At 37.0% G+C, this 24,363-nt stretch overlaps 1 protein-coding gene across 1 annotated transcript; it reads right to left on the bottom strand.

The window, feature by feature from the left end:
- Nucleotides 1-21,138: 21,138 nt before the first annotated feature.
- Nucleotides 21,139-22,688, bottom strand: LOC121265836 (UDP-glycosyltransferase 73D1-like). Its single transcript, XM_041169504.1, has one exon. The coding sequence runs from the start codon at nt 22,609-22,611 to the stop codon at nt 21,139-21,141; it is 1,473 nt and encodes a 490-aa protein (XP_041025438.1). The 5' UTR covers nt 22,612-22,688.
- Between the last annotated feature and the right edge of the window lie 1,675 nt (nt 22,689-24,363).

Below are 24,363 nucleotides of genomic sequence, written 5' to 3'. Positions count from 1 at the left end.
CTCATCCTCACTACCATCCGAAGTAGCATCCGAATCTACATTCAGGGCTAGCATGGAGGATGCGGTCAGTATGTCAGAATCAAATGGTGCAGCAGCTAGTCCCCGTGTAGCCGCTGCAGGATATGCGTCGGCTATACGGGGAATGTCAAGGAACTCAACAATAATGTTGGGAGAGAAATTAATACTCATTCCCCGGACTGATATGGTGTAGAACAGAGCATCAGCACTAAGTTCTCCCATAGCACGGTAGAACTCACCGACCATCTCTGCATATGCAGTCCCTCGCTGCTCACAGATCGGTATCCATCCCCGCTCGGTAAGATGGACTGTATGCTTCGTCCCTTCCATGAAAGATTGGAGAAGTCATACAAAATGACTGAACGCTCGACAAGTGTAGTCCTCGTCTCCGGAGCATGAGCTGCTGATCCACTACTTTGGTTGGGCTGATCTCTCGCACGTTTTCTTCCACTGGATGCCATTGATATACTGTTTAACCATAATGAAAGTAAGAATATATCTAACCATAATATTTAAATTATATTATTTAAGAATTATAGTATATTGAACTGAATTGAAATAATTCTTTCGAACAGAACATAGTCTGTTCGAACTAGAAAACTCTATTCGAATGGACTATTATGTTCATTCGAATAGAGTTTCTTTGTTCATTCGAACGAATTTATTTTGTTCAAACAGAAATAATGTTGTTTGGCAACTCGGAGTTCGAACGGACTAGAGTTTGTTCGAACGGAAGAAGCCAAACAGCCATGGCTGAGTCGACTCAGCCCTGAACTGAAAGACTTCATATCTAGATGTTATCCTTTATTTTAATCGGTAGAAATGATTAAGGAGTGAAGCCCAATCATTTCTATCGATTATTTTGATGTTATTTCCATGAAATACACTAAAATGGGTGGATTTCGGATTCGAAATCCATACCCCCCCAAACACATCCCATTCGTGCAAAAAACTAAACAATAGAGGTGAAGAGTTGACCCATACCTCTTAGAGGTTCAAATGTGGGGTTCCTACAGTGGTTGAGTGGCGGTTTTCATGGTGGAGTTAAGAGGCGAACTCGAAGGCTCTCGGTGGTTGCTGGTTCAAATGAGAGAGTTTTGTTTCATTGTATTCGAACTGGGTCTATAATGACCATGGCGTCTCGTTCGAACTGGATAAATATCCGTTGAAACGATTATTATATTAATATATTTATAATTATATTACTAATAATAATATATAATAATAATATTACAAAGTATAAAAGTATAAAAATGAAACTAATAATAGTATTATAATACCTTTAATTAATATATTTAGTATATTATTTTTAAATATATTGTTTCTATTATACTAAGAGCATTAATATTGGATTCATCATTTTCATCTTTAAAATTTGGTGAAAAGTACATATTTTCCATAAACTTAAAATCTCCCTATCCATAACCCCACATTGGTTTAGCCATTGGAATCATCAAAATAATAATATAATATGGTTTTTTTAATAATATTGTTTTTAATTTATTTTTTTCATATTTTACAATTATACTAACTATATGTTAATTAATAATTTTATTTTATACTTAAATTATTGTTTCCCAACTTAAATATGTTGTGGCTCAAAATTGAGAAACAATGATTTAAGTAAAAAAAATAATAGTTATAGAGTGTGAATAGTGAGTCTTCAAATTTGAAGATGAATTGGAATGCACAATTCGTCAAAGTTTCAGATTTTAATGTTTGGTGAATCCAATACAGTGATTTTAAACATGAATTCATCAAATTTTGAAAATTGAACTCATTTGATGAGTCAAATGCCAATGCTTTGAGTACTTAGTATAATTACAATGGTTGAATTATATAAGTACTATATATAAGTTATGATAACTATACTCCTATAGTTTATATAATATTATAACACTAACTATAGTTACTAGTTATATAACTGCAGTGTAAGTATTATATATAGTTACTATATAGCTATAGTAGTTATTAACTATAGTAGTTAGACGTTATATAACAACTACAGTGTAAATATTATATATAGTTACTATATAGCTATAACTATTATAAGTTATGATAACTATACAAGTTAATATAATTAATATAAATATAGATATAGTGGATATTAGCTATATAGCTACTACAATGTAAGTATTATATAATTACTATATAGTTATAGCTATTATAAGTTATAATAATTATACAACTTAATATAATTAATATATATATAGTAGCTATTAGTTATATAGTTACTACAGTGTAAGTATTATAAGTTATAATAACTATACAAGTCAAAATAATTAATATATATAGTAGTTATTAGTTATATAGCTACTACAGTGTAAGTATTATAAGTTTTCTTACCACTATTGGCATAATTACCACTATTGAGTAGCCTTCCCATGTGGGTAATGAGGTGTGATTGGGTTGCCAATTGGTTAAGCTTGGGTAGCAAATGAAGAAAATGTTTGAGTACATAGGTTTCAATCAAGTGATTCAACATCACCATCCCATTTGCCAATTGTTTTTTATGCTCATGGAATGGGATAGGCAAAACATGTAATGGAGTGCTTTGAATCTCTTCCTTAGGTTGAAGTGGCAGAGGTGGTGGTTAATTTAGGTGCAGAAAGTTTTTGAAAAAGCAAGGGTATTCGATTTGGTCCATTCTTCATTTCCTAGGTGAATAGTTGTGTTTTTGGCTTGGTTCATGGAATTGTTTTTGGCCAACTCTTAGGTCTTATTTTAGGTGACATAATGGGGGTTGAGTGGTGCAAAAAACCTTCATGAAAGCTTGTGGAAGGGTCATGGTCTTGGTTGTTTAAAGGGTTGCTTGGTTTTGCACCAATGGTGCCAATTGAGGGGTTTTTGTGGCATTGACATGCCTTTTCTTCAAGTTTTATGGGTTGGGTTTGTCCTAACATTCAAGGGTTACCCAAGAGTGATGTAAAAAAAATGAAAAAGACAAAAATTATATATAAAAAGTTATGAAGAAAAGAGCTTGAAGAAAACTATGCAAGTCATGATGCTTGGGTTACTATTCATGAAAATGATGAGGGTTTTGAAATAGTAACCTTAACTCAAGTTAAAGGTCTTACCATGGTTGAGAGGAAAACCCTAGGGGTGTGTGGGATGGGCTTGGGAAGAAAGGAAACCAATAGTATAGTGTATGTAACGTCCAATTGGAAGAGTGATATGAACACTAAGTTTGGGCTTCAAGTGTTGAGTTCTCAATGGGCCAACTATAATTCCTTTTGTGTGGGCTTAGAAGTGGACTTATCCATGGGCCCCATGTCAAGATTTTTATTGGGCCTTTCCTTGACCACAATAGTCCACTAGGTTGGATCTTTGTCTTGGATTTCACCAAGTTGGGCCTATGGCCTTGGATCTTACTAAGTTGGGTCCAATAGTCTTATGTCTATTAAGTTCAGCCTAATGTCTCTGTGTCTATCCTTAGCCCTCTCTTTTTAGTAAGCTAGGGCTCTTATTAAACCACTCTTGGACCTTCTCCAAATCCATTTAGTATTTTAACCAAGTCATTTAGCCCACCAATGTGGCAAGTCTCCCATATGCCATGTGTCATCCTTCCTTTGGCCTCTTAGCACATTTTTTTTTAAATTAATAAAGCACTTGAATTTTCTAATAATTCTAACTAAACCAAAGGTGCAAGCTCTTTTGCCAACTCAAACTTCAAAATTTCCCTTCTTCTCGAGGATCACAACTTCTATTAGGCTAGGGTCATGGTTACTATGGTTAAGTCCTACGGTGCTTTTAAGTGGGGTGTTACATCCTCCCCCCTTAAAAGAAGATTTCGTCCTTGAAATCGGAGTATGAGTTAGAGCGAATCAATAATGCATATAATATATTTATATTATATATATGCACTTACAAAAGACTCTAAAGTCCCGTACTAGATGAGGAATCCTCAACGATGTTCTCAGCCTCCAATACCTCCTTGCGTATGATAGAAAAGGGTATCTTCCTATGAGTTGTGGTACATGTTAACTTGTTCTTCTAACTCCCTCTAGTGTTCTATTGATGCGTCCTTTATCTTTGAAGATTCCTCCTCACAGTATTGGTTGTGGTGAATAGAGGAGTCAGATAGTTTTGAGATATCCAGGAAAGAGACAACGGGATACAATGATGGTTCTTGGTTTGCCTGGCGTAGCTCGGCCACTCGGCTAGATTCTAGTCAGTCATGTAATGTGTGGTTGGTTGGGTTATGTCTTTCCTCGTGACGTCTAAGCCATCAGGTTTGGGTTTCACTAGTCTAATTGGTAGGGTCTAGTGTTGGTTGGCATTCCTCATGGGACAATGCACTTCTGGTTCTAAGGTTTCCTTGCTCGTCGTGACCCAATATGTGAGTCCTGTGATATTCCAACTTTTCTCGTTGAATCCAATATGAGTCAACCATATTATTAAACCTCCTCCTTCTGCGCTCTTCTCTCTGTCTCCATACCTACCTAGGAGATAAAATAAATTGATGCACTACTCTCTTGCTTTGAGCCATATCAAAATGAAAATAATAGATAAGGGAATTAGGTTACACTTACGAAAAGAAATGGATGCCATGAGTACATGTATGGATGTGGACTCTTAGAAGAGTGATGTGATTTCAAACAGGTTACAAACCAAACGACTAAGGGTACTTGGTTTTCATTTCATCCTCTTTTTCCCAAGTGGCTTCTTCAATATTGTGATTTTGCCAAAGCACCTTTATCAAAGGAATTTTTCAACTCCTAAGTTCCTTCTTTCCAATCCATGATTTGAACAGGAACTTCTTTGTATGCCAAGTTGGGTTGTAACGAAATGTCCTCTGCACTTATGATTGCTGGCAGTTGTTCTCCAAAGCTTTGCTTGAGCGAAGATATATGGAATACGTCGTGAATCCCTTGGAATTTAGCTAGAAGGTCCAACCTATAAGCAATTGAACCCATTCTTTCTAGTATTTCATATGGTCCCACATATCTTGGACTTAGTTTGCCATTCTTTCCAAAATGGATCACCCTTTTCACAAGTGATACTTTGATATAGACCTAGTCACCAACTTCAAACTCAATGCTCCTTCTTCTGTGTTCTGCATAACTCTTTTGTTTGCCTTGAGCTGCCTTCATCCTTTCCTTTTATCAACAAAATTTGCTCTCTCATTTCTTGTAGAATCTCCACACCATATATCTTTCTTTCTCCTACCTCATCCGACTATAAGGGAGATAAGCATTTCCTTCCATACAAATCTTCATAGGGCGCCATTTGAATGGTGGCTTAAAAGCTATTATTGTAAGCAAATTCTATTAGTGGCAAATGTTTCTCCCAATCGCCCTTCACTTGCAAAATGCAGACTCTTAGCATGTCCTCCAAAGTTTGTATTGTCCGTGTCCATCAATTTTTGGATGATAAGCATTAATGAACTTCATCTTTGTGTCCATCTCGTCTTGAAGACCTTGCCAAAATTGGGAGGTAAAATGCTCATCCTTGTCTAACAAGATTGTCTTTGGGACTCCATGCAAGCGTACTATTTCTGCTATGAACAATTGGGTTAACTTCTCCATAGGGTTGGTATTTTTAATAGACAAAAAGTGAGTACCTTTTGTTAAGCAATCAAGAACAACCCATATAGAGTTATTTCCTGTTGCGGTTCTCGGTAGTTCGATTACAAAGTCCATAGAAATATCTTCCCATTTCCATTCTAGGATTGGTAGTGATTGTAATTCTCCCACGGGTTTCTGATGTTTTGCCTTGACTACTCTACATATAGAACATTTATTTACATAATCCACCACGTCCTTTTTCATGCCTTCCCACCAAAAATGTTACTTCAAGTCCTTGTACATTTTCGTACTTCTCGGGTGAGCAGTGTATGGAGTCTGATGTGCTTCCCTCAATATCTTGTCCTTAATCTCAGGATCTATCAGGAGAATCTTTTGATCCTAGTAGTACAATATACCATCCTTTCTGATTGTGAATTCTTCTAGTCCTTCCTTTCCTTCCACTTTTTGTCTGATCTTCAACCACTTGTTATCTTCCATTTGGCGCTTCTTTGTTTCTTCCCATTCTACAGGTACAATCTCTTGTACTACCTCAATAGTACACTAGGTGGGTCTTTTTCTTGGATTTCACCAACTTGGGCCTATAACCTTGGATGTTACTAAGTTGGGCCCCCCAATAGTCTTATGTCTACTAAGTTCGACCTAATGTCTTTGTGTCTACCCTTAACCCTCTTATCTTAGTAAGCTAAGGCCCTTATTAAATCACTCTTGGGCCTTCTCAAAATCCATCTAGTATTTTAACCAAGTCACTTAACCCACCAAGGTGGCAAGTCTCTCATATGCCATGTGTCATCCTTCCATTGGCCTCTTGGCACATTTTTCTTAAATTTAATAAAGCACTGGAATTTTCTAATAATTCTAACTAAACCAAAGGTTAAGCTCTTTTGCCAACTCAAACTTCAAAATTTTCATTCTTCCCAAGGGTCACAACTTCTACTAGACTAGGGTCATGTTTACTGTGGTTAAGTCCTAAGTTGCTTTTAAATGGGGTGTCACTTGTTTTACTGTTTTCGCATAGAAAACATTATCTCCATGTGGAACTATTATCTCCGTGTGAGAAATCTTGAAGGTGGGTCAACAATCATAATGGGGTGGGATAGAGATTTCCCCGAATGAATTATGCGAGACGTTGCCATAAGCTTCACAAGGGAAGGAGAATGCTCTCATGGTGATTGGGGTGGAGTAGTGTTGTGTTTGCCTTGCCTGATAGTCAGGTTGTAGAATCCCTTAGTGTATCATGTGTTAGTGTCTTCGAGTTGGTTGGCCGGTTGAACTTTTCTCCAATGCAACATGCTACCTTTGTGTGATGATGATTGCGCCCTTGGAAAATCTTTGACTTTATGAATTTCACATACTGTAGCGGAGGGTGATTTCTCATCTTAATAAAACTCATGCTTTTAAAATACATTGTGTATAGGGTGTAACACCCTTAACCTCCGGTCCGGTTAGAATAAACTAGAATTCCAAGATATTCTTCATAACATTAAGCATACATACTTACTTGTTCATTCTCCATGAAAGGGCATAACCCAAAACATAAGATATCGTATGGGAGTGGGAAACTCCTTAATTACAACATACTTCATCTTTGTCTCCATAACACATACTTAGCACCTTAAACCATAAACAATTGATAGCGTATATGCAATAGCATTCCTCCATCCAATCAAAGACATTTCTTAGCCAATTTCATCCAATCCAATGGTCTCTTCTTGATTGAGGCCCGACTCTTCATACCCTGTCACAGATTCTACCATTCTGATGTGGAAATAGTAGTTGGGACTACCATAGTGATATCTTTATAAATCTCAGTAAGTTATAACTACTAACATACCAACAATTTACAAAATATAGACAATAATAAACATGACGTGAATGCATGCATGACGTGAACTTGCTTCTAAAAAAAGAAAATATCATTATCATCAAAGCTTCATACTTTCATGACAGTCCTCCTTTCATAAACATTTTCTTCATTAGAATTTCATACATTCATGACATGCTTACTTTCGTAAAACATCTTTGTTTATTCTTGTTCTTATTCTTAGAGAGGGTGCAAGCCTCACGGTTCCCAATAGACCGTGTGCTTCTGCTGGTTACCTTACCACATCACAATCCCTTTAACTAGTTATGAATGCGTCATACAAAGAAGGAATACTCTAACAGATCGTAATGCCTTCACCATGAGAACCCTTTAGCTTTTGGTAGAACGAATTTCCTTCACTAAAAGCTATTAACTAACTGCTTCGGTAGATCACAACGCCTTCACTGTAAGCATCTTATCCATCAACATTAGGTGCTATGACTTCACTACGTAAGCCTATTGACTGTTCTTTGTCAACCCATTATTACACCTCCTGAGTGGATAGAGGAGTTCCACTACGATAATCCCCTATTCTAGCATTGGGTTTGTGATAAAAATAATTTACATGCTTGACTCATGCTTCATGACAGATATTCATGTTACATGACAAATGACAATATAATATGACATGAATGTTTAAGATATTAATGGAACTTAGAATAATAACATTAATCACTAACATGACATTTATCATTAAACATACTAACATAAGCCAAGAGTAACTTAGAAGCTAACTTTCAGATTGCTCTTAACTTTTGTTACATAAAATTTCCAAAGGTTGTAATTAATACACACTAAGGTTAGGGACCATTTAATAAACCATAAAAACTCATCATCAACTTCAAAACTTCCAAAAATAGAAATTTGCAAACAACCCTATTAAAGCGTATTTGTAACCACCAGCATCGAATCTCTCCGAATGCTTGTAAAAGAGAAAAATGTAGTGGCCGGGTGTGTCCATGACACCTTCGATGCAAAAGTAAGAAGATCTCGAGTGTTGGGGAGAAGAGAGAAAAAGTAAAGAGTAAGTTCAGAGTGATTAACCTACTTTCATTATCGACTTTATATGATTTATATTCTTCTCTTCAGGGTCTTGTCTACTTAGATTGTCATACAACTGCATTTAATGTTGCAGTCTCTTGTTAGGAACATGATCTTCAATGGGTATTCTAGGCTTGTGCTCCATGCCGGCGTATTTAATTTGGCATGTGTCTTTGAGAAACACTTGGACCAGGGCCTTCTCCTCATGATCCCTACGGACACAGGCTCAATCATGTGGGAGGAGAAATATCCCTTCCAGTTACCCCACCAATTCTTACCGTGTGAGCAGTGTGATTTATTCTTTCTGTCCCGTGACATTTGCATGCTGCCATGACCATTGCCTTCTATAGCTCGCGCCATTATGCCTAGGATAATGTGCGACTATTCGTCTTCCTCATCCAATAATGTGAAGGGAGTTATGGGCCTCGATTATGGCATCCCACCTTGTCTGACACTTGTCACCTTTCCTTCGAAAACCGTCCAATCGGTTTAGCAGGCTTATTTGCAACCTTAGCTTAGGTCAGCAATCCTTCCCTTCCCTTACAATCATTTCTTTCCTTTCCATTATTCCTACGCTTTCCCTTTCCTTGTTCCCGTCCTTCAACGACGCTCAAACCCTTGGGAATGGCCCCTAAAAAGGCTTCTTGCCTCTCATCTCGAGAATTGCATCCCTCGCATTCTGAATGCCTTTAAGAACTTGGGACACATGTCCCATGATGCTTCCCAGTATTTTGAGGAGTACCACTGGATTACATCCAGCTCTCGTTCAGATCTGAATGTTGTTCATGTCTCATTTGGGGTATCAGACTATATTACTCTAGAGGTGTAAGGATCCCATCAAGGTGTTGTGGACTCGAAGTGGCTCGCAAAGAAGGTGGCTTTGGACCCCATGATGTTCTCGAATGGATTACAACTCACTAGAAAGTTTTTCTATACCCACTAGATACATGGTCATGAGGGCAACATGTGTAGTTTTAGGTTCCGACATAGGTTTTGGGTTGAATGCCTTGAACAACGGTTCTCCAATGTCAAGGATTGGTTTAAGAAGTTCATTCCTGATGAACCTACAAACTTTGGATAATGATCTTACCTTCGATTAAGTTATGGATTGAGTGCAAATTTTGAAAGTTGAATATGATCCAATTCCAGGTTGTAGATTGTGTAGACTTTAGGAAATTATTCTATTAGATCTCTGAATAAATATGTAGCTAGCAAAGAGGAATGACGTATTTATTTATTGGTATATGATATAATCAAGCTAAGATAGGAATACTAGCATTATCTTATAAGCTTGAATTTTTAGAATTTGGAAGGGGACTCTCAACATGATACATATAAGCATGTGTTTCAACAAGTAACACATGGTGCATAGAAGAGTACCGAGAAAACCCGGTGGAGGCAACAACTAGGAGGAACAAAATCCTCCAATGGATGGAGGACAAGGGAGAGTGGAAACTCTTCATTACTGATGGAGGTGCTCAGAAAACAACAACCACAACGCCAAGTACCTGTTAGAGTGTACGTTGTCATTTTGGGAGACACAATTGCTAACGCCCCATAAACTAAAGAAGCTGGCATCATCACTAGCATTTTCTAAGACCTATGTGTTGTTAAGCTTAGCTAAGATTAGTTTGACTACGACTAGTAGTAGTACTGCTTTATTTTGTAGCTAAGCTTAGCCATTGAAGTTTGTAGCTTGTATGGTGTTTGTTTTAAGCACATCATTATTTTAGCGACTGAAGCATCGGACAAGAGTTTAGTTTGCAAGCCAAATTGTTATCTAGGAGGTAAGAGTAACAATTCTCATTAGGAGTATTACTGTTTATATCAGTGTAGATACATAATACCCTGTAGTAGTTCAAGAAGGATATTGAAGGTTGACTAAATAATATTCCTCTTATTGGAGTTTATTTGGGTTTTGAGGATAAATAGATGAAACCATTTGTATAATGATGTGCTTAAATAACAATTCTCATTGGGTTTTGTATTAGTTTAGGCAGCAGCCTTTGTGAGTGTTATATTCACATTTAAGTTCTCAAGTAATGAGAGCATGGCATGCTATTTGTGAATTCGTTGCTGCTCATGCTTAAATAACTAACTGTTAGGCTTCTTCTTTTTTCCATACTCTTTTGGCTTTATTAACCTGCCAGTGTGAGATGGAATTTCATGTTAGGCTGTTTGAGGGAGCACAAAATGGCATATCTGAAGGTGTGCACATCAAGATACATTGTATGTTGTTTTTATATGGATTACTTTGTATGAGTGATTCATTCTTCTGTCAAGTGGGACATACAACTCTATTTTGGGATCCAAATGTTGATGCACTTTCATGACAGGAATTGCCAGAAGGGAAGTGGTTCTATAGCATGGATTGCACCAGGATAAATTCTACTTTGCAAAAGTTACTAGTAAGAGGACCTGAGAAGCTCCCAAAGTCTCTTTTGGATGTTATCAAGAGGAAGCAAGAGACTTCCCACAGCCAAAAGCAAGCACTCAATAGGACTGGGAACTAAAAGTACAAGCTTTACGCGACCATCCATATGGTAGCATTTCCTTATTGGGATTTGCCACCAAAAGCAAGCATCTCCAATTGACCAGGGCACATCATACATGTTTGAATCGACAATGTCAATGATCTTTGAATTGTGCATTGTCGCCAAAAAGGAAGAACCCTAACTTCGATTCTCAACCAGTGGATTTTCCTTTTCCCATCGCTGCCTCCATCTCTCTCTTTCTCCTTTTGATCACTTCTTTGAGCAAAATTATTCAACCAATTAATGTAGCACTCACTCTCGTTGGCTCATGATAAAAAACAAACACAGTACAGGTACAACACCCAAACCCACTTCTTTAAGAGAAATGATAGTTTTAGTCGTGAATGTGTAAGTACCGTGCAATCACTTTAAAAAAATGAATAAATATGAGACCCACATAAAAATAAAATTAATTTTTTAATAGTAGACCCCACTTTTTTTTACAACGACTGTACAACGCTTGCACATTTCACAAGTGTATATAGCTCCTTTTTTAATTTAAACTCAAAGGTACAGTACATTCATCAATTACAAAGCCTAAACCATCAACCATGAGAATCAAAACAACCTTATTTCGGCTCTCTGCCTTTGCCATTGCACTCCTTTCCATGTTCATCTCTTTGTATACCATCCTTCATTCCATTACTAATACCAATGACATTATTCTCGAGATATTTTCAATCTTGTTATTTTGAATAAGGTTGTTGAGTAGAGTGCTATTGGGGATTTCTTATCTCACCTAACACATATCGTGTCGAGCCACCATCAAGAACATGTTTTGCTAGTTTGTTTCCCGTTTAGGCATTACTTTAACATCATCTTGTTTTCATCTATCCTGTTAGAAACCAATTCTTCTTTTATGGTGTCTAGAAATTGATTCTTCTTGTTTTCATCTACCAATCCTAGAAGTTGTTGTGATGGTAAAAGTCTTAATGACACATTTACGGTTGAAAGTTGCATCGATCTTTGTCACTACTACCGAACTAATTCAACCTGAGTGTCTAAGAAAAAAAAAATCAACGACCTGAGTTACCTATATATGTATCTCACTAGTTATATGTACGTATGCTAAGCAATAAGATTAGAATATCGATGTGTTGCTATTATAGGGATGCACCATTTACTCAACAGCAAAAGAAGTCTCGAGGGGAATTAGTGGGTCGATCACAGCTCAAGGGAGGCAGTCGATGAATGAACAGACGGGTTTTTCCTTTGTGAAATGTAGCATCGTTGGGAGTGGGAGAGTATGGCTGGAGAGAGCCTGGGGAGTTTATGCCACTACGGCGTTTTCTACAATATTTATGTCTAATTGGGGAAACTTTCAAGACACCAGTTTGTGCCTTTTTTTTTTTTAATTTATTTTTTGGTTTGTGCCTCATCTTACTTAACCTTTCTCTCTATCCTTCCCTTCTCTCCTAAATCATGGCATGGTAGCCATAAACTGATTATGAGAAATGCTTTAATAGTAAAAAATAATTCTAAAAAAATAAATCTATAAACTGACGTGTCTTTGATATGGTATGGTAGATTATAAAATTACTTTTACTGTAAAGTAGGTCTAATATATCATATGAATCCATACCTATAAACTGACGTGTCTTTTTGTTGATGTAATACTTCTGAACTTCCTTAATATATATCATAGTCAAATATTTTCAACCTATTCTGCACTTGCATAAAAACCAATATAATGGTGAGATAACCATGGTAGTGATACTTTTAAGACATGGACATGAAAACGTGTAAGGGTTGATAGGGAAAGGTCCCAAGAATTTTAGTTGTTTTCTTCTATCAAAGTTTTTTTAAGGTTGTTAATTATGATTTTGGACATAGAATGGTCTTCTATAGAGAGTATCAGCATTTTGGACCCGGAGCAAATTACACATATAGGGCCTCGTTTGGAAAGCAACTTGGCTAATCTGAAGCAGCTCTCGTCATGGACATTATCTTTATTAATTGATATGAATGGCTTCTCGATGCATCATCAGACCATTTCATCCATTCCTCTTGATAGGGCTAAAAAAGATACTTGTCTCTTGAGAAAAAAAAAAATTATATTTGATCTTGTAATTTTGACCTATTAATTTTAAAGTATTCAGTAATTTTGTGCGTTCCAAGAGGCCGTATTACTGATCTTCATATTAAAGGAGATGAAAGATGGTATTCCTGTAACGCCATGATTTTGAGTGGGATGGAGAGTTATTTCATGTCACATAAAACCATATCTCACTATATATAGATATAAACTCCAAATTCTCAATTACACATAGATCTCAATGTTTTAAACCAAAAATTTCAAAATAATTAACTAATAAAACCACAAATTATAATGTAAATGTCAACCTTTCAACTTACCACACCAACAGAACACAACAAATTTACTGAATAATATTTTCCAATAACCCTGGCATCCTTTTGTACTTAATCCACTATGCTTAATTAATCTCATCCATGGTCCCTAATCTTTATTCTCAACTAAACATTTAAATTATCTGAAAAATATTGTTATCAGAATATTAGAGCGACAACTCAAAATGTTCATATTAAAAAATCGTTTGGCGTAGCATAACTAAATATCATCATCTTATCATATCATACCATATCATCTCATATCATTGCATCATATCAGAACATAGACCATATTTAACCTCCGTGGTAGGGTTGCGCTATCCCTGTGACCAAACTAGAACGTATCAAAATGTGAATCTTTCCCTCATTCATTCTTGGTGCCCCGAGTGTGCACACATGAAAGGCCACGCAGAAAAAACCACTTTGCTTCAAAAGTTGGTGCACTCAGAAACAGAAATGTCAGTACCAGCCATATAACAGAATTAGAATCAACGGATTAGAACCAAAACAAAATTAGAATGTTGTGCCAAAAGTTTTTCAGATACCATGTGACGCCCCCAGATTCTGCTTGGGATCGGACAGACATCCGAAGCGTCGGGACATGCAATACAAGGTTACCTACCTCTGTTCATGATCTATAAGATGCAATGTTCCTAACATGCATATAGCATTATGTAATATTCGCAACGGATAATTTTTTTTAGCAATACTATGCACCAAACTTATAATATTCCAAATAGTTAAAACATAAACCATGCATACTTAAAACATCCACAATTACAGCACGGGTCTCAGAAGACTGTAATCTTAAAACAACGAAGACCTGGCTCCATAATTACATTGTCAAAATATACTATTGGGCTAGTTCGTTGAGTAACTCGCGTAACTCGACTAACGATGCTGGAATACTATCCAAAGACCTAACTATGGAGGTTGCAAGCTCCGTGTTGCATCTACGGTGTCTAGTCAACCTCTTCCAATCTGCTAGTGTCTGCTCCCTTCTTTGATCCTGACATATCGCCTACCATTTGGGAGGAATGGTAGTTGAGACTACCATGGTGAGATTTGATTACAAATCTTAGCAAGTTAACAGAAAATTTCCACACAGGTTAATGATGCATGCATGGCAGTAAAAGCATGAATGCATAATCAAAATCATAAGTAAGCATAGCATAACTTGACATACAACATGGCATAAATGACATAACTTGAACTGAAACTAAAAATTAGCTTGACGTGACATGGCATGTACGTGAACTTAAAACATAATATAGACTAGCAACATAGCATGAACGTAAACTTGAAACATAGCATGAATGTGAACATACATAATTTGAACATGAAATTGAACATAACATGAACCTGAGCATGACATAACATAAATGTGAACTTGGAACATAACGTGATCGTGAACATGACATAACATGAATGTGAACTTGAACATAACATGTACCTGAGCATAACATAACATCAATATGAACTTGGAACATAACGTGAACGTGAACATGACATAACATGAACGTGAACTTGAACATGACATGACATAAACATGAACTTGAAATATATTCTTGTCTTATAGGGTTACCATGATTGATATGAACTTGAAACTTGACATAGACGTAAATTTGAACATAACAAGACGTAAAATATGACTTAAACATGAAATACATGAACTTGAAATCTTATTCAATGGACTTAATTAATAAAGTGACCATACGGGTGCTACACGGGTCTCCTTGAACTATGTGTCCTTGCTGATTACCGCATCACAACACATGTGTCAATATTAGCTGTGAGTGCGTTAATACGTACTCCACAATTGTTGTGGCCCCACGTATTCTAAGTATCACAATTGTTGTGTCTCACGTAGTGTATGCTCCACAGTTGTTGTGGCCCAATAAATTGTTTGTGCCACACTTGCTGTAGACACACGTAACATAATGTGTGGCTCCATCGGCGTTAGTGCCTAACCCGCTCCGGTGACCAGCTAGTTAGGCCCCATTCGCAACCTATTGACTGTACTTTATCAACCCAGGAAATTTCACACCTATTTAGACACTCAAGCGCGAACAAAAGAGTTCTACTAAGATATTATCCCATCCTACCGCTTAGGGTAGTGATTGACATAAATAACTTAACTGGCATACATGACATTTCGTAACGTGACGTGACATAAACGATAAAAGTCTTGGCGTAGCGTAATGTGACATGAACGTAAGCCAACAGACATGACATACTTTAAGACATAAATATAACAGACAATATTTCAGAACATGACATACATATAATAGACAATATCCCGTAACATGACATAACATATAACATGCAATATTTCGTAACATGGCATAACATGTAACAGACAATATTTCGTAACATGACATAACATGTGACAGTGAATATTACGTGACATGATATACATGTAACATGATGGCATATGTAAGTTAACATACTTGCAACAGATAGTAACATGAGACATAATATATTGTGTAATATATAAGTATTTCGTGATAGAATAATTTGTATAATAGATAAACATGTAATGACCTGGCATATATAACCACATACGAATATAAACTATAGTTCTCTTACCCATCACATACACAGTAAACTGATAGTAAGTTAAGAGCTAACCTACCTCGATTGTCGCACTCTACGCGATTAGAGCGTGAAACACGATGACCTGTAAGAGGGTATTCTAAAAGTTAGAACTTTAATTACTAACAATTAGAAATGTGAAAAGAGACAACTCATCTCAACTCATCTTCGAATCCAAACGATACCTTAGAGTAAAATTACCACTTTACCTTCTACATGTAAAAAAATGACCATTTTACCCCTAACTTAAGGATTTCACATCCTAACTCTAAAACTTACCAAAATTTACATTCCTAATGTAAATTTTGTCCTAGACTCAAATATCAACTCAGAAAAATTTAAAACCATTCACAACTAGAGAAAACTCACAATGGATGAAACATTCATAAGCCATTTTTCTTATTTTGGTTGTAATTTCTGTCATCTTCAAAACCCATGATTAAACCAAAATTTTGTAACATGGATCTTCATATTCTAAGTTTAAAAATACACTTAAAATATCCATTAAGAAAAGCTAATCATCAACACCAAACTTTTTAACAAAAAGTAAACCATTAAATCACAAGTTTTGACCTTAATAAAAACATCTCCAAGAATTCCAAAAAAAAAATCTTACTTCTAACACATTCATAACATCATCCTAAGATCAACCATGCTTTAAAACATCAAACAAACGCCACCAAAAATCACAAAACAACACTTGTTGTTTTTGGTTTTAAACTTAGTCCAAAACAGAAATTTTTCTCTCCACTAACTTTGATTAATATCTTGATCCATGGCTTAAAGAAATGTGATCTTCAAACTAAAACATCTCATGGTTTAAAAATGTGTTCTAAAGAAGATCTAACCATCAAACTTAAAATCACAAGGCAAAAACTTAATAAAACATGGATCTAATCCAAAAACATCAAATCTTAAACCTAACCGAAATCCTCTTGAATAGAAAAATCATACCTTTAAAAATAATACTAAATATCTTTAAAATAACATCCTAACATGTATATAAGAGGCTTAGGATCATCATATAAAAAAATCAAAGCCTTTGGAATGAGATCAAACCACGAAATATTCCAACTTTCACAAAACAAAAACTGATTTTCCACTTCTAGTTTTCAAGTTTCTAAATCTAAAGAAATCTATCATCAAAAGCTTTATCCATGCAAAAAAAACTCAATGAACATTAACAAAAACACATGCTAAAATACTTCATAAAATTTTGGACCATGATATGTCCTCTAGCTTGGTAAAAAATTTCAAAACATATCATACTCTCCAGTTTCACGCCTAGAATGACCATTCTATGGTTAAAAATATTTTTGACCGACCAAATGAGCATGGAATGAGACTAATAAGATATCTACGGAAACTAGACGCAAAGATGAACAACTTTTATGAAGGAGTAATCGTGAGAAAATACTTAGAAATGGTCGGAAATAGTCACGTAAAATGACTCAGGAATCTGCACGAGAGAGCTCTTTTGGGTCTCTCTCTAAGAATGGGGGGAAGAAGTGATAACATGGAGAGAAGTGTGTCTTGCACAACTTTAGACTCCTGGAGGGGGAATTTATGGGCTTGAAAGACCTTTGATTGGAGTTGGCTATGTGACATAAAGTGGAGAGTAATTAGGGCAAAGGACTGCCTGCAGCAGCTGTGAGAGATGAAGGTTGATAGAGTGGACTTCTCTTCACATCAAGGCACTACTAGGTTGCAGCCAATGGCAGTGGATGGTCTGCCATGTGGGGGAGGAAACTTCTTCAAGAAACTTTGCCAAGGTGGCCAAATTCATGGGCCTTGGTGGGCTCCAACCAAGTGGGCTTCAATTTGGGGTTTAAAGGTGGTTTGGTTAGGGTTTGAGATGCTATTAAGCCCAAAACTAATTTTTTTGGCCCAATCAAATTTCCAAGGTTTTAAAGGTTGGATAATGATGTCATAACAAGGGTTTGATTAATTAATAGCATATGGAAGTGATTTTATCAAGTGATTAAACACAATGCTAGAAATCATATTAAAAAGGGTTTGGAGGCCAACTTTAGGGTTTGGGGAAACCGTTTAGGGTTTTGGTTTCAATTAAGCTTTTAGGATTTCAATTGGATTCCAACCATTTAGGATTTTTCTAGGGTTGAAACCTTATTTGGTCTGACACAATTTGGTTGATCAGATGAAACAAAGTTTTGCTTAAGTGACATGATCTCACACCTTAACTTCCTTTACAAATCTATCTAATGGCTCCTCATGGTGCCAAATGTCTAATACTATTCACTATGTGTGGCTAAGATCTTGTTAAGTGTTCAAATAAAATTTCTCCAACCTAATATGGGCATTCCATACTGTGATTTTGAAAACACTGCACTAGGTACGCTTATCGAGGTTGCTATTCACTCCGAAAAAATACATAATAAACTTAGTACTGAAAAATCCTAAATATTCATATTAACCTGTAGTGAAAATCGTTTACCGAATTCAATCTCGAAGTGCCCTTAAAAACAATTTCACAATTTCGAACAGCTGTTTCGTTCGAAATTATGAAAATTGGCTATTGCGCCATAAAATCTTAAATAATCAACTGAGTCTAATGGCGTAAAACAAAACACATTCTGACACGTCTAACTACCTCAAATAATTAAACTCATATTTCTAACATCATAGTGAGTGATAACACTGACTATGTTGATAGATCAAAACATGCGCGATTGGTAGATTCGTAAAAACTTATGGGGTTTTCATGAGGTTCCTAAAATCAATAGAAATTCTACCGATGAATTTCTAGTGGGCTGTTACATACCACATTATATCAAAACAGAGTATTAAATAGATTCATATCATTTTCACATAATCAAAGCATATTCAGAGCATATTCACATAATCAAAACGGATTCATAGCATCTTCATATAACACGCACAAGTTTTCCAATTTCATATTCGCTATTTTTGTATAGTTTAAAAATAGAATGTCAAAATATTGCTCATGTTTACACCCGTCATGATAGAAAATACTCTACTTTCTCTTTTGTATGGATTTCATGAGTAATGTAGAATACATAACTAAAGTTGTTTTCACAGTTCTTAAAAGAAAACATGCATATTTTCACAAATTATCCTCAGTTCATTTATTTTCTTTTATGCAAAGTTTAGCATAGAAACCTCGCTTACCTACACTTTTAAATTTTTTTTTATTTTTTTCACAACTGAGCTGAACAATTTTCAAGCATCACCTATAAAATAGCCACAACTCGCTTAAACCTCTAAACACGTATTATGATATTTATGCCTGATATACCAAAATAACTTATTTTTCCTAACAATCTAAAATTCTCGTAACACTATAATACCATCGCTTCTCAACTTCATCAATATCCACTTAATTTCTCCGACTAATACATAAATTCTAAATTATTTTGTAAAATAAAGTTTCTAGGTTTACCCGAAGTAAAATAAGCCCAACTTCAAAATAGTATTTTTGACAGTTAACTAAAGTTGGAATTGGAGTAAGCCCAACTAGAACAAAAGTCCATGTGAATTCAACCCGTCTAAAGAGGTTAGAGTCATCTTGATCAATACACTTAAAAGGTTCAGATAGCTACACGGCAAAGTGGGTTATTTTATTTTATTTCTTAAGGGCAGTCTTTGTAATTATAGTGACATATATGTGCGTAAAATAAAAAAACTAGGAAATAAATTCCAGATAAAATACACATAGTGAGGTGTGTCTAACGTAGAGAGAGAGAGAGAGATGACAATTTGTACCGAGATAGAGGGAGAAACCGAGGCTTGGCTTGGCTTAGGCTGTGCAACCGTGGTGAGGGGCGGAGTACGACAGAACGGTGGGGGCTGTAATCCGACGATCTCCCACAATATGGAGTTGTGCCGATGGTTGCCTTCCAATCCCGCGGTGATTCTCAACTGGACGACAACAATGGTTGTTTGAGCTCTTCATGGTGGAGCTACTCGGGTTGGTGAGTGAGACTCACAAGGGTAGGTCTAAGTAGTAGAGGCTCACCAGGGTGGCTCCGACGTGGGGCAGCTGCTTAGGGGAGTTATGGGAGAGCAGTGCTCTGTTTTGAGGGTGGAAAAGCAGAGGCTTTATGGTGGGTTAACGGAGGGTGGGTAGTCGTGGTGCGAGGCCGTGACTGGGTGGTGTAAGTGGGTGACACATGGCCGAGCTGTGGCGTTGGTTTTATGTGGAGGTAGTCTCGCGAGGCAGCGATTTTGAAGGGTGCAGGTGGTCGTGCGTGGTCGTGCCACTTGGTGGTTGCCGTGGCCTTGGGCGTGGGAGGACTGGGTAGTTTGCGTTGGGATGGTTCGGTTTACGGTGGCTAGCGTCGATGAGGATAGGTCTCAAGCGGTGGTCGCTGGTGGTCTGTGAATGGGAGAGACTCAGAGAGAGAGAGAGAGAGAGAGAGGGAGAGGTAGAGGGAGAAACCTATGAGAAAATCTGAGGGAGTGGGGCAAGGAGAGTAGTTGTGGGGAATGAGAGAGCTTTAGGAGGGATAAAGATATAATTGTGGGTGGGGCCGTGAACGAGAGAGGAAATATCAGAGGAGAGAAAACTGGGGAGGGTGGAGAAGGAAACTGAAGGAGGAAAAAATAAACTTACCCAAATGGCCCCGTTTTCGGCCCTCAATTGCTGGGCTTCTCATGGGCCAGGCCTGGGTCTGGGCTTGGGTTTTCGGTGAGCCTGAGCCTTACTCGGCCTGGGTGTTACAATTCCCACAGTTCCGCGAGCTGCATATCTTGTCTAAATATCAATCCTTATTTATTCCAAGCCACTCATCTTTCCACGTATTCATAACTTCACATGCGAGGTAGCTATAATACAAAAGCATGAAAGAATATGAAAAAAAAAAAAAAAAGAAGAAGGTACAATTGCGTATGATTTCAGGTATTTTATTGTCACGAACGTAGTGTGATTTCAATCATTAATGTACGACCCGATCAAGACAAATATAATATATATATATATATAGATATATTTTTATTCATTTCAAACATACATGATAAATTGAAAACATGCAATAAAAAGAAACCCTAGTGATTCTTTTATTCCATCGATCTCCCTACATAATAATCTCATGAAAATTAATTATAATCTATTCTACCAGACGAGAACTTTATAACTTACACTTGTTGATTGGCAAATTAAATACATAACATCCTATTTATGGTTTGCCTTTTTATTCTAAGGGAGTACCGTATGTACGTACTATTCCTTGTCTTAAACGGATCGTAATTTGGATATATCTTTGATAAGAGATAACATGTTCAATTGAGAGGATCCTCCTTTTTCCATTGCCCTTCTTGCCATCTCTCCAAGCTCTCTTGCTTTCTTTCTTCTCCTTATGCCTTCATCTCCCCCATCCATCAACAACGCTATTGCCTTCTCCACTTTTTCTTTCTTCACAAGAACCCCAACTTTCTCTTCTTCCCCCCATCTGACAGGGATCTCCACCCCTACTTGAATCCCAATTCTCAAAATTTCTACCACCAGTTTTTCATTCAAGAACTGCTCCGAAAAGAGAGGCCAAGTGATCATTGGCACCCCACGACACACACTTTCTATCGTTGAGTTCCAACCGCAGTGGGTGATGAAACCTCCGATTGCCGGATGAGACAGAATGAAATCTTGGGGAGCCCATCCCTTGATTAAGAGTCCCCTCCCTTTGTTCCTTTCCTCAAATCTTTCCTTCTTGAGCCACTCCTCCAACTCTAAATATCTCTCTCCTGTTTTAATCACCCAAATAAATGGTTGTTTTGATGCCTCAAGACCCAACCCAAGCTCGATTATTTGTGAGGGAACCAGGTGGCATAAACTGCCCAGACAAGCATAAATAACAGAGCTTGGTTCCATCGAGTTAAGCCATCCCAAGCATTGTTGCTCGTTAATTAAGGGTTTGTCACCTCTCTCGAACTTGTCCAAACTCTCTTTGTTATATAAAGAAACTGGACCAACGCACCACACCTTCTTCTTGATGGCCTTCTCGTACTCCTCAATGATCCCTGGCTCCAATTCATTAAAAGTATTCACAACAACCCCATAAGCCGTTGATTCGGCCTCTTGCATCTTGTCGCGGACATCATCCAAGCCGGGCAGCATAGCAAATAATGAACCTGGAAGCTGGGCTCTTGTTATCTCAATTCTTTGGGGCAGTCCTGGGATCACGAAGGGTTCTGAGTCGGAACTGACAGAACGGTGAGCATTGTAAAATTTGATATTATGGGAGCTTAGAAGCGAGAAACAACCCATCCCGTGGAAAACAAGCCTTGGGATATTGAACTTTTGAGCTGTTTCGGATGTCCAAGAGAGGCACTTGTCAGATATGATGCAAGTTGGAGGGTGCCTTTGATTTTGGAGTTGCTTTTCTAAAGGTTGTTGTAGCATGCTTAGACCTTCATAGAACTTGGTCAGTAGGTCTCGTGAAGGGAGGATGTCAAGATTCTCGTACCCAATAGGAAGTCCCACTTGTTGGCATGGAAATTCCAGTTGAACAAGTAGAATCGGGAGGCCAGATTCTGTTGCTCGATGAATGGCTGTTTCGAATCTGGAGGCATTGTAGGGGGTAGTGACCAAGCTGACAATCACGCCACTCTCTGCAAAGTGTCTGGCCATGTCTATCATCGGTATCATGTGGCCTTGTGCCATGAGTGGTATCAAAACAAAGTGAGGTTGGCTGGTTATCATGGAAGCCATTGCAGAGAGCAAGAAATGATCAATGATAGTGGTTGCAACAGCAGGTAACGATGGATTTTGTTTTGGTCACCAAATTGCATGTGATGTCGAGTAAAATGGGTTGCATTCTGCTGGCCATATATGGGCGCGCGCGAGGTGGTCTGATTCCTTGAGCTAGCTTGGTTGACAACGATTCAGAAAATTGACAATTTCAACCGTTGGCGTCAATTTGCGTCCATGACGAGGCAATTTTCACACGCGCAAGATTATTTCTTTGTACGTGACGATCCGTCCAAGTACGTTAATTGTTCATTCTGAATTGGTTCCGAGTCGCAAGCTTTCGACCCGGCGTGCGCGCAACTCCTCATTATTTATAAGTACTAGCCTATGAATTGAGAATAATTTTAGGTCGAAATCAACATAGTTGATTAGTAGGTCGACTTTTGAATCTGTCTCATCCATTTTGCGCTGCCTCGCTCATGTATGAATTATGAGATTTTTATTTACATATGAGATTGTTATATTATAGATTATTAGATTGGAAAAATGAAAATGAATATGATTGTTGGAGGTTATTAAAGATTATGAAAAAATTAATTAAAGAAATTATATAAAAAATAATAATATTTTATTATTATAGAAATCATTGTGAATATGATTAATCCAATGTAGGCTTTTGGTTTTGAGTGATTAATTAAAAATAAAAAAGTTACATATTAGTCAAATTTTAAAAAATGGAATGACTAATACAATACCAATACTCTGAAGCAATATTATTGGTTTGTTTTTTATCTTGCAGGAGCAGTCAAAAATTAATGGAGAAAAAAATCTCATCTCTTGGCAAATGATTATTGATATATATTAGAGTTAGTTTATATACAGTCCTTAAATGGGAACTACTCATACAAGTCCATACAGTTATATTTAAAAAAAATAAAAAATTATAATAATATCCATTTTAAAATGATGTTTTTTCTTCTTTTATCTCAATTCTTCAATGGGACCATGCAGTCTCCCCCTCAGTACTGTAAATATAATTTCTCTATATATTATCCATTTCGTTGTACATGACATCCTCAATTGTACCATCCCTCCTTCCATTACTAATACTAATGCCATTAATTCTCGAGATATTTTCAATCTTGCTATTTTGAATAAGGTTGTTGAGTAGAGTGCTAGCTGTTGGGGATTTCTTGTCTCGCCTAACACATATATATCATATCGAGCCACCATCATCGGAAGAAGCCTAAGAGCAAATGTGACAAGAACATATGGAAGTCTAGGCTCGTAAGGAAGTCTACCAAGTGTCCCCCATTTTGAGTCTTTGACAGGCCAATGGGTCTATTTATAGATGGCCAAAAGATGCGAATGAAAAGTGATTACTTTTTATTTTTATGAAAATTGTTCGAAAGGATATATATTGTGTTTGTTGCCATAAAACACAACAATTGGTTCAATTGTCACCTCGTTTCTCTTCCAGCTGGTTGGCACCAGTTCTAGTAACGTGGGCATGGTTTGGGAATTTGGTGTCTTGACCTGAAGTGATTGTCTTAGGAATATCATGAAGTCTGACAATCTCTCGAAAGTAAAGATCAGCCATATGAGAAGCATCAAGTGTCTTATTACAAGGAACAAAATGTGCCATTTTGGAGAAGCAATCAACAACCACCATAACAAAATCTTTGTTCCTTTGAATCTTTGGCAAATCCACAACAAAATCCATACTTACGTCTTCCCATGGAGACTCAGGAACTGGAAGTGGAGTGTACAACC

Source organism: Juglans microcarpa x Juglans regia, chromosome 5D (assembly GCF_004785595.1).
Source record: "Juglans microcarpa x Juglans regia isolate MS1-56 chromosome 5D, Jm3101_v1.0, whole genome shotgun sequence".
Lineage (NCBI taxonomy): Eukaryota > Viridiplantae > Streptophyta > Magnoliopsida > Fagales > Juglandaceae > Juglans > Juglans microcarpa x Juglans regia.
Note: the sequence above shows the minus strand (reverse complement) of the source record. Positions and strands in the feature narration are given on the sequence as shown.

Coding starts and splice junctions, on each gene's coding strand:
- LOC121265836 (XM_041169504.1), bottom strand. CDS start 22,611: ATGGCTTCCATGATAACCAGCCAACCTCACTTTGTTTTGATACCACTC.